Raw genomic sequence first — 16,479 nt, forward strand, 5'->3', positions numbered from 1 at the left:
TGTCCTTCTGGGCGTTCTTTAAGGATTCCGATTTTCTCTATTGCCTCAAAAATTTGATCAGCAGTGAAGCACAGCAAAGGGGGACCACTGCATAGGAGATTGAGCAGATACCATTCACTTTTTGCTTTAATATTGTTCATGAACCATATTATTTATGATTTTTGTTTCAATTAAAATAAAACTTTAACTGTATAAACATGTAAATCTTAGAGAGAAGACAAACCAATCATAAGTTACTTTTTTCAAATAATATTTTATCTCTTGTATACAAAACAACATAGTATAATTACATAATAATAATAAACAGCATGAAAATTAAACAATTTTCATCAAAATTTAAAATAAAGTATGAAACATGATATCAAATAATGAGGACATCAAAATATTCGTATTTCTAAGCAACTACAGGGTAAAACTGGAATGTCTATAAATAAGAAAACTTTCACCTTAATACATTTTTCATAGCTTTTTTGTCATATTTCTCCTAAGTTTAACATACAGAGGCATGTTCTGATGAAGATATGGTAATGTTGGAACACAACTCAACACTATCAACTTGTCCAACTTACATTGTTTTAGAACTGACCTGTCAATTATCTTTTTTTGGGACATCAACATGAACATTTAAAGTTACTCAACCAACAGTATAGAGCCTGGCCAGACTACATGGTGGCAAAGGCTGATCACTTTCAGTTCCATCAGAAAAACAAGAGGGCTATGATGGCCCTGAGGTCGCTCACCTGTATATAGGCCCTTGGAGCGGGGCCAGTTTAAACCACAGGGCTTTTATTTGAACAAACTTGGAAGACACCCATTAGAAGATGTTTCATGATGTTTAGTTTTTACTACACACATATATAATGAAAAACAATGACCTGCTCTCCCCCCCCCCTCGCAAGGCCAATTCTAACCCAAGGGCTTTTATTTGAACAAACTTGGTAGACACCCATAAGATGTTTCATGCTAAATATCAAAGCTCTAGCTCATTGGGTTTTTAAAGAAGATTTTTTTATGTTTTTACTATACAAATAAAGTTAAAAACAGTGACACCCCAGGGGCGGGGCCAGTTTTGACCCCAGAGCTTTTATTTGAACAATCTTTGTAGACACTTACTAGAAGATGTTTCATGCTTAATATTTAAACTCTAGCTATTTGGTTTTTTTCAAAGAAGATTTTTAAGTTTTTGCTATACACATATAGGAAAATCAATGACCCCCGGAGCGGGGCCAATTTTGACCCCAGGGCATTTATTTGAACAAACTTGGTAAACACCCATTAGAACATGTTTCATGCTAAATATCTTAGCTCTAGCTCTTTGAGTCCTTTAAAAGAAGATTTTTTAAAGTTTTTACTATATGCATAGAGGGAAAATCAATGACCCCCTGGGGCGGGGCCAATTTTGACCCCAGGGCTTTTATTTGAACAAACTTGGTAGACACTCATTAGAAGATGTTTCATGCTAAATATCTTAGCTCTAGCTCTTTGGGTTCTTTAAAAGAAGATTTTTTTAAGTTTTTACTATATGCATATAGGGAATATCAATGACCCCCTGGGGCGGGGCCAATTTTGACCCCAGGGCTTTTATTTGAACAAACTGTGTAGACACTCACTAGAAGATGCTTCATGCCAAATATCTAAGCTCTAGCTCTTTGGGTTTTTTAAAAGAAGATATTTAAAGTTTTTTCTTTCGGTTGCCATAGCAACCAGAGTTCTGCATGGAATTAAATTCTTTGAACAATTTTTTTAGGTGACCACCAAAGGAACATTCCTGTGAAGTTTGGATGAAATTGGCTTAGTGGTTTATGAGGAGATGTCATTTAAAGTAAAAGTTTACGTACGGACGAAAAGCGATCACAAAAGGTCACCCTGTCACTTTGTGACATATTTCCTTTTGCATTATTATGGTAACAGTCTGAAAAATTGCTGCAAAAGGATCAAACTTGTTGAGGGCACTATCACCATGATTGTAAGATTTACAACTGGCCAGCAAAAGGTTTGGTATCACAAAATATAAAATACCAGTTAAAATTTTGTCACCTTGTCTTGTCATTTGTACACTATTTAATGACAGAAATGCATTAATACTTATAAATAAATGTCAAAATTTCACACCATGATGTGAAACAATTAAATAAGCTTATTTTCAAAAACATCACAAAGTTGTTCAAATTTGTTGTTTACAATTTCATACATAACACTAGAAGACTTTGCAATTGCATGAACCTATATTTGTTAAGATATCAATTACTTGATTTATGTTTGAACAGACTTAACATATTACAGTTATCTTTAATATTAACAGCAGCATGTGACAAATATCAAAAAAAAACTTTAACAGTAAAAGAGGCGCTTATGCTAAAGCATTAATGATGACACATAACATTCCAGCAAGGCCCTTATTGAAAGTACTATTACTAGTATGTCACAGGGTGTGGACAATTTGTAGCCTTACTGGAACACAAACCTAGGACCAATAGGAACTCTACTTTACAGCTCAACTGACATACACATAACATAATATATCTCAACTGACATACACATAACATAATATATCTATAAAACATTTACATTAACATTTGTCATATAATATATCAAAACTCTATGATAAAAAATTTCCAGACTATTCAAACACTAGGATTTCTTACTGTCAACTATTTTCCTACAGAATGATAATAATAAAGCAAACACTATCACTAAAATCTGATTATCAGGGCTGCCCAGTTAATTTGTGTTTATTTTATCAAAGGTACATGATCAAAATCATTCCAACTTTTTTAAGGAAAATTTCTATCGAAAATAAGCTCCATTTCAAATAAAAAAATTTAAGAACCAGTAGCAAGGTTGCAAAAAAAGTCCATTTAAACTGACTTTACTGAGGTTTTTTTGACTGAGGTTTATCTAATAAATAAATAAATTCCCCTAAAACTCAACACCTTAACCATATACATAAGCCTATAATTTATATACTTGACTTTTACTCCTGAATTTCTTTGCGACAAATACATAGACTTGAAATGTAACAGAGCCATAACAGTATATGATATTATACATAACTAAACATGACAGCCCTACATAATATAAATCTTGTGACAATTAATGGTTAACACTGATTATAACAAATGCCATATAACATCCAAAAATGGTTTCATAATTTAATAAAATTTTCAATTATAGAGTTAAACTGCATATATTTTTAAGTAAATGGCACAATTCACTTTCCATAAAAATGTTTCAATATTATTCATATTTCTCTTAATTTTTGTTGTCAAGGTGATATCCAGTCTATTCTAACACAACTTTCTATTGGTCAATTTGAATGAATTCAATTAACTAATTAACAATGAATTAACCAAATGGATTTCAGTCTGGCACAGAAATGACTGCTTATCTTTATCACTTGTAAGTTTTTTGATATATTTATATATTTTTTTTTCATTCAAGAAAAGTTATCACAAGATTAATTGGTCACTTTGGAACATACAACAGTTATTGTTGACTAGCAAAATTAACGTATGGATGGTTGATGCTATGCCTTGGCTGGTATCACCCCTGGGGCTTCTTCTGCCTTTGCTTGTGATATCTGTTTTCCAAGGTACTCCCTGGAAGAAAGAACAGTTAAATATTTTATTGACATGATACTTTCATCTTTTTGTTATGCATTTTCAAACATCTTAGTTAATGAAAATAGATGTAGGATGCAATCTCTCAAACCTGGATTTGTAGGTCTGAGCCTTTACTGGGGTCATCACCATCTTTCCACATTATGTCAACAATACTGGTTGGTTCCAGGAAACAGACTCAAGTCAACTATGCTATAAGCTATAGTTTATACATAATTATTTTAGTTTGTGTAGGAAGCTATAATCTTTTAGAAACACTTTCAAATCTATTCCTGAAACCAACCAGTACTGAGCAATGAGGGTAAAGTTTTTTTTGCTCAAGGAAACAACAGCTTGCCCTTGACAGAGTTGGAACCCACACAGTTAGCCATCAAAATATTGACACTTTAACCACTTCTACACTGTTATATGTTTTGTTCACTATCAAGCTTAATTAATAATACCATCTAAACCAATTAACTTAATTAACAATTATATTTGTACAAGAATATCCTGCTTTTTAATCATTGTATTACTAGGTTTAAATATTAAAAGCTACCAAACAGACAGACAGTCAATAGTTTAGCGTCTAGTCAGACATCAGAAACCACTTGCTTTGAATTCGAGACAGTCCATTTGAAGTTGAAGGGATTTCAATATCAAATTATAACAAGAGCTGTCGGTAGGACAGCATGCTCGACTATTCTAAGTGTTTGATATTAAAAGAGCCTTGATAATGTAACATTTTCTAAATTAACAAAAGGGCCAAATTTTGGCTATAGGTCTTTGGGAGAGTATAATAATGCTAATTACCTAGGAATACATAAAATTGACTGAAAAAGGTACAAAGGCTTGTTATTAAGATGTTTTATCAAGTAAATCACTGCTTTATTATTATGAATGCATAAAAATGTCCCAAAAAGGCACAAACTCTTCAGTAGTTATGGAGATAACAGCTTACAAGCAAAACTTTACCATGAATTTATAAGTTGAAAAAGGGGAGAAAAATCAGCCTAAATGCAAGATAGAATTATGGATCTTGGTCAGTGACCTACAATTATGATTCTAACTATATGTGAAGTTTTAAATAAATATCTTTAATAGTTATTGAGATATGTAAAACTTGCATGTAAACATTAACCAAGAAACTAAGTAGAAAAGGGGAGATGAATCAGCCTTAATGCGAGTAGAGTTATGGAACTTGGTCAGTGACATACAACAATTATGACTCTCCAATTATGACCCTAAGTACATTTGTAAAGTTTCAAGTAAATATCTTTGAAGACCTTTAACCTTTAACCAAAATTTCTAAGAGGCAAATAATTCTGCAAATATTGCAGGCATAGTTATGCGATTTTGCAAACTGATGTACATTGTTACTATAAATAAGTATTGTAAGTTTCAATTGAATATCTCAAGCAATAATTGAGATATTTGACTTTACAATAAACTTTAACCAAACTTTCTAAGTTAAAAAGGGGCATAATTCTGTCAATATTGTAGGTAGAGTTATCCAACTTGTCAATCTGATGTACATTGTTACTATAAACAAGTATTGTAAGTTTCAATTGAATATCTCAAGCAATAATTGAGATATTTGAATTTACAAAAAACTTTAACCAAAATTTCTAAGTTAAAAAGGGGCATAATTCTGTCAATATTGTAGGTAGAGTTATCCAACTTGTCAATCTGATGTACATTGTTACTATAAACAAGTATTGTAAGTTTCAATTGAATATCTCAAGCAATAATTGAGATATTTGAATTTACAAACAAGAGCGATCAGTAATCACATGTGTCGCCTCATGATGGCCAATTTCATGTTGGGAAATTTTGTGACAGACGGACAGACAGACGGACAGTGCACAACTAGACTAACCACTTTGTACTGATCATTCCTGTAAAGTTTGGATAAAATTGCACCAGTAGTTTATGAGGAGTAGTCTGGACAAGCTTTTGCGTATCTGGCAACACACAGAAAAAAACACCTTTTTATCAAAGGGCCATAACTCGGCCAAAAATCATTCAACCGGAAAACCCGTGCAATATGCGCAAGGACTTGAGCTACAGATCAATCCTGTAAAGTTTCATTGAAATTGCATAAGTGGTATAAGAGAAGTAGTCTGGACAAACTTTAAAAATAAAAATTTTTAAAGGGCCATAACTCAAACAAAAATCATTGAACCGGAAAATGCTGACAATATGCACAACTAAACTTGGTACTGATCATTCGTGTAAAGTTTGGATGAAATTGCACCAGTAGTTTATGAGGAGTAGTCCGGACAAGCTTTTGTGTATCTGGCAACACACAGAAAAAGAAACCTTTTTATCAAAGGGCCATAACTCGGCCAAAAATCATTCAACCGGAAAACCCGTGCAATATGCGCAAGGACTTGAGCTACAGATCAATCCTGTAAAGTTTCATTGAAATTGCATTAGTGGTATAAGAGAAGTAGTCCGGACAAACTTTAAAATTAAAAATTATTAAAGGGCCATAACTCTGACAAAAATCATTGAACCGGAAAATCCTGACAATATGCACAACTAGACTTGGTACTGATCATTCCTGTAAAGATTGGATGAAATTGCACCAGTAGTTTATGAGGAGTAGTCCGGACAAGTTTTGTGACGGACGGACGGACAGACGGACAGACAGACAGACAGACGGACAGACAGACGACGGAGAAGTGATCCCTATATGTCGCCACTACTCCGTAGAGGCGACACAAAAACTTTAACCAACGCAGACGCTGACGCCGACGCCGGGGCGACTACAATAGCTCTCATATTCTTCGAATAGTCGAGCTAAAAACTGAGCTACCATCAGTATAGATCCTGATCAGACTGCATGGATGTGCAGCCTCGCTTGGCTTAATACTGGTGGCGCAAAGACTTACCTTTTTTTGTTTAAGAAAGTTATTGGTTAATAAATATCCATACAATACTGTATTAAAGAAGACAATAGACACAGCAGAGATTAAAATCATACCAATTGTGAACCATCAATTTTTGTACAGCTATCAATGCCTCATATCTAACATTAGGATCCTCGTGTGTAAGGTACTGCATTACAAGATGTTTAGCTCCCAGCTGCTCTATAACACTGGAAAAATGTTAATCATCTTAATTAAAAATGTATTGAAAATAAGTTTACAAGGGTAAAATTGCCATAAATATGTAAAACTTGTGGGAACACGTTTTTCATATGGTAAAAACAGAAGTTCTCTCTGAGAAAAGCATATTTAATGTTATACATGTAGTGTAGACTAGTGGTTTCCACGTTATTTATATATCATATAGCCAAGGAAACCTTTTAAGTTTAAACAGATATTTTAAAGCATTTTCAAGGATTTTTAATTTTTTTATTCTTACTATTTACATTGATAATGTCAGTAAATAGTATCATTTACCATATACCTACAAGTTTTGTGATGAAAATACAATCAAATTACACGAGTGTGATTTCCTGGTAGAAGGTCACACTCTAGTTGGTTGCGTTATCTTGTATTCACACTTTTGCAGACTCGAAGGAATGGACTTTTTTAATGATCAACTCGAGCAATAAGAATAAGTCAATACCACAGTCAAGAAATATTCCGTACATTGGCATCTTAGTGCAATAATTGGTTAATGTAGTGTAATTGCAATGCTTTCTCGCCAAAAAAATCTAACATCGGCCAATATCGTAAAAAATCTGTCATTTCTGGAACGTTATTTTTCACAATCTTCGGTATTTAATAATTTTTAACCGTTTATAACCTGAAATTTTTACATGGTGGAATCAGGTACATAGCGATAAAGGATGAATGATTATAAATATTCTAATGCCCAAGATTTCAAAAAATAACGTTCCGGAAATAACCAATTAGCTATGACATTGGCCGATGTTAAGATTTTTTTTGGCTGGGAAGCATTACAGAAACACCACTGTAACTCTCTATCAGATTTCAATGAGAGTTAACCCATTACTGCACTAAGTCGACGATATACATATAATATTCAACACTTACTTTTTCCCTCTGGGATAATATCGTACATATTCACCAATGTCATGTGCTGCTACTGACAGAATTAATGGATCTTTGCTACCTTCTAACAACCGAACTAAAATTCTGAAATATATATCCAAAATATTATCTGATTATCCATGAAATATCAGGTTTTTGTTTACATGTATGACATGAAGCATATATTACTCACTGTTAAACACTCAGTGTGAAAAGTTTTCCTTTCTGCTAAATTAAAATAATTGTATGTTGTTTTTTTTGTTGTTGTTTTTTTGTGAATATGAAATATTTTATATACTGGTACAAAGTACATACTTTCAATATTTTGCTTGCAACATTTTCTCAGGAATACTGTTAAAGTACATTAATTCTATAAATAGAGTATAATAAATGAATGTTGGTTTAATGCTAATATTTATTGAATGAGTCGAATAAAATCTTATTTTTATTTTTCATATTGTTTTATAACACAGAGTTCAATAAATTTAGTATTGAATCTACATGAATATATAGAGGATATTTGTTTTTTGTGTGTAGGATGAAATTTCATTTCATCGAGTGAGCTTTAAAAACAGTATTCTCATTTAGTATTAGGTGAAAATATCTATTCTAAACGTTTCTTTGCATATAATAAAAAGAAATTTTGTTTAGTGTAAGATCAAAATATATTTCACCTTGTGAACACCAAAAGTTCATATTTCACTTGTGGCTGCGCCAACTGTAATAATTAACAAAGCACATAAGATGGAAAAGATGATGTTTTTGGAAACTGGAAAAGGAAACCAAAAATAAATTCTGTTTGAGAAATAAAGCTAATGATTTTTGAGGCTTTATGGGCCTTTAATGCAGTAGTCAATTATAACCATGGCCCCTCCACCCACATGGAATAGTAGGAACACTGTTTAGATTTACAAATCCCTGGTAAAGATCCCCCCTTCAGGCCTTGGTTACAACTGACTGATGCATAACCAATACTTACTTAAGTAATTCATAATTCTTCTCATTAAGTCGTATTGCATTTTCTCTCCAGAATCTGTCGCTTTTATGTACAGGACTCCATTCCAATCTGCCAGACTTAATCTCTGTCACATATTCATCAAAAGAACTGAAAAAGCACAAAGACGGTGTCACATTTATGTCACACAGATAACTATAAATGTGTCTATAGGACAAGAATATGTCCACATTCCACTGTTTTTTTTAAGTCTATAGGCAGACACCTGGACAGATGGACTTCAGCGGTCTGTCCATTTAACTAACTTTCCTGTATAACAAACCAATAATAACCAACTTCTGGTAATTCAACATGATTCATGAATCAGCAACAAGAGGCATATGACCACTAGATTCCATGTCAGAGATCCAATTGTCATGGAGTAATTTTGCCTTGCCCAAAAATGAAACCATCAAGCCATGTATTAAGGAGGCAGACTTTTATCTTCAGTAATCTTGGTCCAATGGACCTGAAATCAAACTCGAGGAAAGTTTCCACACACCAGATATCTAAGGTAATGGTCAACAAGGTCGTTAATGAATGAAGGTCAAGGTTAGTCTGGTCAAATAAAAGGTCTTGTGCCAATGGTTGTTTTATGGCCAAGTATGAAGACAATGCACCAAGAACTTAAAAAGTTATGATCAAGGTACAAATTTGAGGACAACAACTACATCAGCAATAGCATCGGCAATGCCAACATCTTTGTATAAATACCTCTATTTTTCTTTTTTTTAAAAAGTCAAGCTAATAAATGAATGTAAAGAGTGACAAATAGGCAACTAGGTCCTTAACTAAACATAAAAGATTTAGCAGCGAGCTTTATGCTTAGGGGGTATTTTTGTGTCCGAAACCAGTATAGCTTTAAGTATAAGCACAATAATAATCATGTATAAGAAATTGCCAGTATTTAGTATTAATTTCAAGGGATTTCAAGAGAATTTTTGGTAAATGAGTATATTCTTATATAAGATACAGTTGATGAGCAGAGCCAAGTAATGATTTAGATTAGGGTTTAAAGGGAAAGACAAGGATAGAATAAAAACTTAATTTCAGAAAAAGAATACTATAAATAATAAGTCTGCAAATTTTCTGCCGCCAAATAATAATATTAAACGAATGATAACAAAATTTAAATCGCTAAATCACCGATTTCTACAAATCAGTAAGCGCGGCCATGTTTGTGTATTGGCCGTATAAAAACAGGTGCGCGTGATGTCATTTCCCCACATCTTTACATTCATGATAAATCTAGTTGAATCGTAAGGAAATATTAATATAATAAAGTATTGACCAGACAATTTAATTTTCACAGGAGGTGTAGAGGAGATCTTTTATGGTTCAAAATACGTAACAATATCAAAAAATAAAAAAAAAATAAAAAATAAAGAAACGTACGGCTAGCCAAAAGTTAAATAATTTTCAAAACAGTAGATAAATATCGCAATCAATTAATTAGCCTTAATTAAAACCTATCCAGGGACTGACAATAGAATTTTAGAATGCCTTTCACGGAACATGCAAACTTTCCTTGATGGACAAACTTCTATACAGTACCGTCGGTAATTGTCGCAATTATCAAGAGCCTAACAACAATCATTTTTAGTGTTTGTTGTTTTGTTGTTTTTATTTTTTTGATTTTTTTTTTTTCATATAAAAGGTGTCGAAAATTAAACTTAATGAAACAAAAAAGGAATTACTATCAAAATTTTGTAAACTATTTCAATTGGTGTAAATGCAAGCAAAGGCTATTTTTTCTTGACATCTTGCGATGACAGAAATCGATATATATAGCGATCAAGGCGATTAATCTCTAAAAAGTTAACATCCAAAGACAATTAATGCTGTTTCTTGGTTAAAATCCTCGCTTAAAGTCATAAAATAACATATTTTCGACTTCCTTAAAATTTTGTGCCGTACGGCTAGCCAATACAGCGTGTCCTTGCTAGTCGTACGTGACTCACGTACGGCTAAAACTTTTGGCTAGCCGTACGGGCCCGTAAGCTAGCCACTTCCATTATAAAACCCCTACTAACCCAACGTGTTCTTAATAGTACATATAATTCAGTTTTTGCAGTTTGATTCTGACTTTCAAATTAAAAGGTGTGAACATATGTTATAATTGATGTACACATTTCAAAAATATAAGCAACTCTTTTGAAAAGTAAATTGTTAACATGTCTGTCAACGTATGATGCCGCGCATCGTAATCGTAGCCTTATATTAACTGCACGCAAATCATTTTTATTGGCTGCTCAAAAATCTAATTTGCATAATTTATTCACACAATTGCTGGTTCTTACTACTTATGTCTAATACTGCGCATTGTCCATTTTAATTGTTCCTAATTTGCACCAAATGCTTCTGTCACACTGTGTACTGACGATTTTTATTGCTCCTTGTATGCCTCTGTGCCGACAGACCTTTTGATCATGCACAATGTTGCCCTGATTGGTTAATCACCCTTGTCAAATATTCTAATGACGAAATAGACATCTATTTTTTTACGCTTCATCAGTGAACTGAATGACCTTAGGGGGAATTAGGTTCCACACCTGTCAAATTATATTGTAGTAAATTACAGCACGTCATAAAATAGCAACACATTTTTTTCAGTTACCAATAATCATTTTAAATATTAAGTAGATTTATGATTTTTGTTTTATTGGATTAAATTTACGGTAGTAGAAATGCGCATCTGTCGGGGAAAGGAATTTTGTAAGTAGATAACGTGGAGAAAAGCTTTAGGGAACTGGATAAACCCGAGAATCTGCGTAATTATAGGGGAATGGGCAACCTGTTGCTGTTGGTACCAGTTTTGACTGGGTGCCTAAATAACCTAACGGACAGTTTTGTTTTCATACGATATTAGTCTGGCTGCCGATTTTCCTGCGCCTTTCTCATTTTTAGCGTCAAGCTGAAAATCGCGTGGATATTTTACCTGAAAAAAAAGATACATGACCGGCGATGTACCCTATTTGGACAGCTTGTCTAGCGAAAATTAAGTACAAAATAAAAGGATATATCATCAATTTGAAGAAGTTTCTCATAGTACCCAAATTAATTTATCGTTTATCTTTGAAAATTAAGCAGTCATTGCTTAAATCATGTGGTGGGATCATCAGCAAGCTTGAATATCGGACAAATGATAATTAATGTCGCGGCGTCTTCAATTAATTAATTAAAGCAATTCAGTACCATATGATGTTTTCATAAATAATATATAATGTACGCAATAAAATTAATAAGTTCTTCATCAAGATATATTTCAGTTGTACCAGCGTGTACACCTATACCGGAAGTGGGTATAACACGTCACAATCTCGGTCTCGTCTGTCTCGCGAGAATGACAGAACGCCAAAATGGCGGCGCCCATGAACTTATTTCTCAAGTAAAAAATAGTGTCTTAAAACATGAATTTCTCTCTTATAGGGTTGATGTCAATAGGGAAACTGTCATGGTTCCTCTTTTTAAATTATGAATATTTATATTTGACAGACATCAATCCATCCATTCCTATTCCTTTAAATGTATTTTGGTGTGCTGGGTTTTTTTCTTTCTTCAAAATTAGTAAAGAAAAAAATCACTTAAATAACATGTACCTGAGATCTTGTACAGATTCCTGGAGTTTCTCTTGTAAGTATTGTAAATCTTCTACGATGTCTGGGTCATCAAACTTTCTTGCCTCCAACAGTTCCAGCTGCTTGAGGACTTTACATTGTACCATAGACAATGCATTCTCTTGCACTAGCTCCCTCTCTTCTGGTTTCTCTAACAAATTCTGAATTAACAAAAGAAGTTTTCTTACACATTAAGGTAGTCTTACTGTAATGTTTTCCCACCAAAAAATCTAACATTGGCTAATATCGTAGCAAATTGGTTACTTCCAGATTGTTATTTTTTCAAAATCTGGGGCATTATTTTATTCACAATCCCTCATCCTTAATTGCTATGTACTAAATTTTGCTTATAAACTGTTAATTATTGAATACTGAAGATTGTGAAAACTTATAACGATATTGGCCGATATTAAAATTTTTTTGGTGTGAAAGCATTACAGTAAGACTACCTTAACTACTTACAGTTTTCTTGTTGTTTTTTTTTTGTGCTGGTTTTCAAGACTCATAGACACTGAGACTGAATGACTGTGAAGGTCATAAGGTGACTTCCCAGCTTCACTAATGGAGGAAGACCATAGGTTCCCTCCCCTCTGTGAATTATTTCAGACATAAGCAGGCCCTTAAATACAACATTCACATTTCTGCAAGCTAGTTGGAAGGCTTTCTCACATGAAGGAATCATGAACACTCGACAATTCTCAAGTGCTTGACAGCAATAAAAAGGGCATAACTTTTTAAACTCAGAGTTTGATAATTAGAGGATATTGAATGAGAGTAAGTTCAATACTGAATTTATTGCAGGAGTTGAATAAAATTATATTATGCAAGCCTCTGGCGAGCATAATATTATTTTATTCAACGAGTGCAATAAATTCAGTAATGAAGTTACATGAATTTAATATCCTCTAATTATCAAACTCTGATAACGCTAACATTTAGCGCGTCTTTACACTATGTTTAAATAACGCTAATGACGTCACGTCAAAATATATGCACGGCCGTGCAATACCATATTTACGGAGTCGCAAAATCAGCACGGGTGTGTGATAATCACAGAGTAATCACAGGAAACAAGTGAGTGAAAGTTCAACCCATTCCAACTGCATACAAAAAAACTTAACACTTAAGTGTGATGGCAACACTGATGTCAGGGTGAGTGCAAAACCTGTCCTTATTCTTCTAATAGTCTGGCTCAAATAGCCAAAAAACACATAAAAGAAGATAAACAAAGATAAAAAATACTATCAATAGTTTACCCTGAATGTTGCTAGAATAATTCTGGAGACTTTTTCTTTCACTGTATCACTCAGAATGTCTGACAAGATCGGGATAATGTTGTGCTGTCTGAAATTAAATCATACAAATTGATTGTTTTATCCATCTTTCAATATTTCATGTCAAAAATTATTATAATCATAGTTCTTTAACAACGCCCAAAAAGTTTAATCTTTGTTTGCTTGTTTGTCTGGTTTTACGCTGACATCAACACAATTTTGGTCATATCAAGGTGGTTTGTCCACATAACCAGCTATACCTGCACGTGACTGTCTACTGCCCACATGAGTTTATTCCATAGGTACAAACAAAGTTTTATTGTTATAGCTTTTATCGTTACGCACAATACAATACATAAGTTAACCTGTTGTGCTTATTTTCGAAGCTGTTACTGAATAAAGTTTGTTTGTACATGTTCCTATGGATTAGCTGGGAAAAACACAAAATATTCTAAATTCCTGATTAAGTCTATGTCACAGGGTGAGAAAATTGTGCAGCCTGACCAGGACTTGAATCTGGAAGCCACAGAATACCGTTTCGCGGCTCTACTGACTGAGCTGTCTGGCCGCTTACACATCTTCTCCCCTAAATATCGAACAGTTCTGAACCGTGACATCTATTGTCATTGACAAATTTTGCCTTGCCAGACGATCAAACCATATTTTGAGCTAAGCATGCAATCTACCTAGATATAATCTGTAACTAACTGTTTTATGCAGTGTTACTATCTGGACATAAAAGTTTAAGCTTTTATTCATTATTTATAAACGGTATTTCAATGTAACAAAATTGAATATGAAGAAGTGATTCGTACACTTATTCAACTTGTGATATTTGATGAAATATTGAAATTATCAGTGAGATACAAGTTATATCGCACTGTTTAAAACTAAACTACATAGAGAACTTGTGCCAAAAAAGAAAATAACAAAACATTGAAAGATTTCCATGACATAAAAATTAAAGTTAATTGGCATCAATTTATGCACCATCTGACTAATAAACTTAAAATATGTACTATATAAATACATGAAAGATTTGAAAGAAAAATATTGACTATATCCCATTTGTTCACTTCTTATTGACATATGGTGTATATTATCTTAACTCAAACAAATAACCTCCATGTACTATGCCTGACTAAAAGTATATTGCAGATACTGTAAATTCACTTAATTTTGTTGGCATGAAATTTCATAGTTATGTCAAAAGGAATATTATGGTGGGTTTATAAAATTATGGTTATCTACTTATGCTAAAAAGTCAAACACAGATAATATAATGTAAAATAATATTACAAAGATGAAACAAAATTTCCTATGATCATAAGTTTGTGGATTGACCAATACATGAAATACCTCAATAATAAGTGGCCCACAAAAAGTGATAATTTTGCAGTATACTATCATTTGACACTGGCAGGTGTAAGAAATAAATGGACTGGATTCAACGAATCTAGACTTACTTGCTCATTCTTTCTAGAAGATTTGGATTAAATGTGAGACACCAGAGACAGAATATAAGCTGATACTGTATCTGGAAACCCATCTTGCTCGAGTCTAACACTGATATTATCCTGAAATATATAACAAATATATTATGCTCATATTTTCATTGTCAAGTTGAGCGAAATTGGCTATATATTTCAAAAGATTGACTAATATAATGATGACTGACCAACAGTTAATGCTGGAAATTGTTTAGGATAAAATATCAATCTGCATTAAATATAAAAGCTTATACACACACTCTCGAGATTTGTTCCTGGAACCAACAAAAAATAAAGTTAACAATGACTTGCCCTTGACAGGGTTTGAATCTATGCTTAACACTCCAACACTCAGAAAAGGATAATTCCTATATTCTACAGTGATAACATAACCTCTCTGTCGTGGGTTCGATCCCAGGGAGATGCTTTGGTAGTTTAGCGCGGAGGAAGGTAGTCTAGTACTGGTGTAACTCTCCAGGAACAATGGTTAGGAAACTACCCGCCTATATGGCTGCAATACTTTTGGGAAAAGGCGTAAAATGAAACAAACAAACAAACAATAACATAATTTCTACATTATTACACCATTAGACTATGTGCTGAGCTATGATACCTTGCCATACAGGTTCTAAATTTTTCAATATCAATGGCATTGATGTATTTTTTCAATTACATGTACATAGATGTTTTTAAAATTTACGTAATGACATAATTTACTCAGGGTACTACACCTATCTCTCCATTCTTGTACAAATTGATACTTTAAAGACGTTTTCTGGAGTTTTCACATAGACATATAGGCAAAATTAAAACTGTTCAATAGAATTTCTATCTAAATATATATGTCTATATGAAAACTCCCAAAAACGTCCTTAATCTCATGTACCGTGTTATCATAGATTCTTAACATTTCAACATCAGTAGCCCAATTTTGATATAACTCATGTACCGTGTTATCATAGATTCTTAACATTTCATAACATATTTATTAGACAACTTGGTAAAAGAGAGAGTCGGATGTATAATGAGATGAGAAACTTACGTAGCCACTCCATCTACTTGTATAAACATATATCTGTATGTATCTACTCGTAACATCATTTGTAGGCACCTAGCAGCCGTCTGCAAGTACTCGTTACCCTGTAACAACATTTATATGAGCCGTGTCATGACAAAACCAACATAGTGGGTTTGCGACCAGCATGGATCCAGACCAGCCATTTAGTTAAAATGTTATCAAGTGTGTATATTTAGTGATTCAACAAAACTTTATAGATCTACATAATAACATATGCATGTAACAAATATGTAAAAATATTCAGAAATCTTTAACTTAGATTGTAAATAAAAGGGGTAAAGTGTCTGTGATTAAAATGGTAAAGTCTGTCATATTTTGCATAATCCATTCAAAGTTCTACCTTGACTTGTGATTTTTTTTAAACACTTCTTAACATGTAAATATATTTTTCTTAAGATTGATTTCTAAAGATGTATTTTG

General features: G+C 33.0%; 1 protein-coding gene across 1 annotated transcript; it reads right to left on the minus strand.

Moving 5' to 3' along the window:
- Window positions 1–2,015: 2,015 nt before the first annotated feature.
- Window positions 2,016–16,121, minus strand: LOC132722887 (V-type proton ATPase subunit H-like; the record flags this gene model as incomplete). Its single annotated transcript, XM_060707470.1, is given in 8 exon segments — window positions 2,016–3,599; window positions 6,589–6,702; window positions 7,610–7,711; window positions 8,586–8,711; window positions 12,200–12,378; window positions 13,474–13,561; window positions 14,958–15,068; window positions 16,024–16,121. Coding segments are annotated over 8 exon segments (891 nt in total), but the record flags the coding sequence as incomplete, so codon positions are not given.
- Window positions 16,122–16,479: the final 358 nt, after the last annotated feature.

Source organism: Ruditapes philippinarum, unplaced genomic scaffold (assembly GCF_026571515.1).
Source record: "Ruditapes philippinarum isolate M1 unplaced genomic scaffold, ASM2657151v2 ctg6318_1_1_1_1, whole genome shotgun sequence".
Lineage (NCBI taxonomy): Eukaryota > Metazoa > Mollusca > Bivalvia > Venerida > Veneridae > Ruditapes > Ruditapes philippinarum.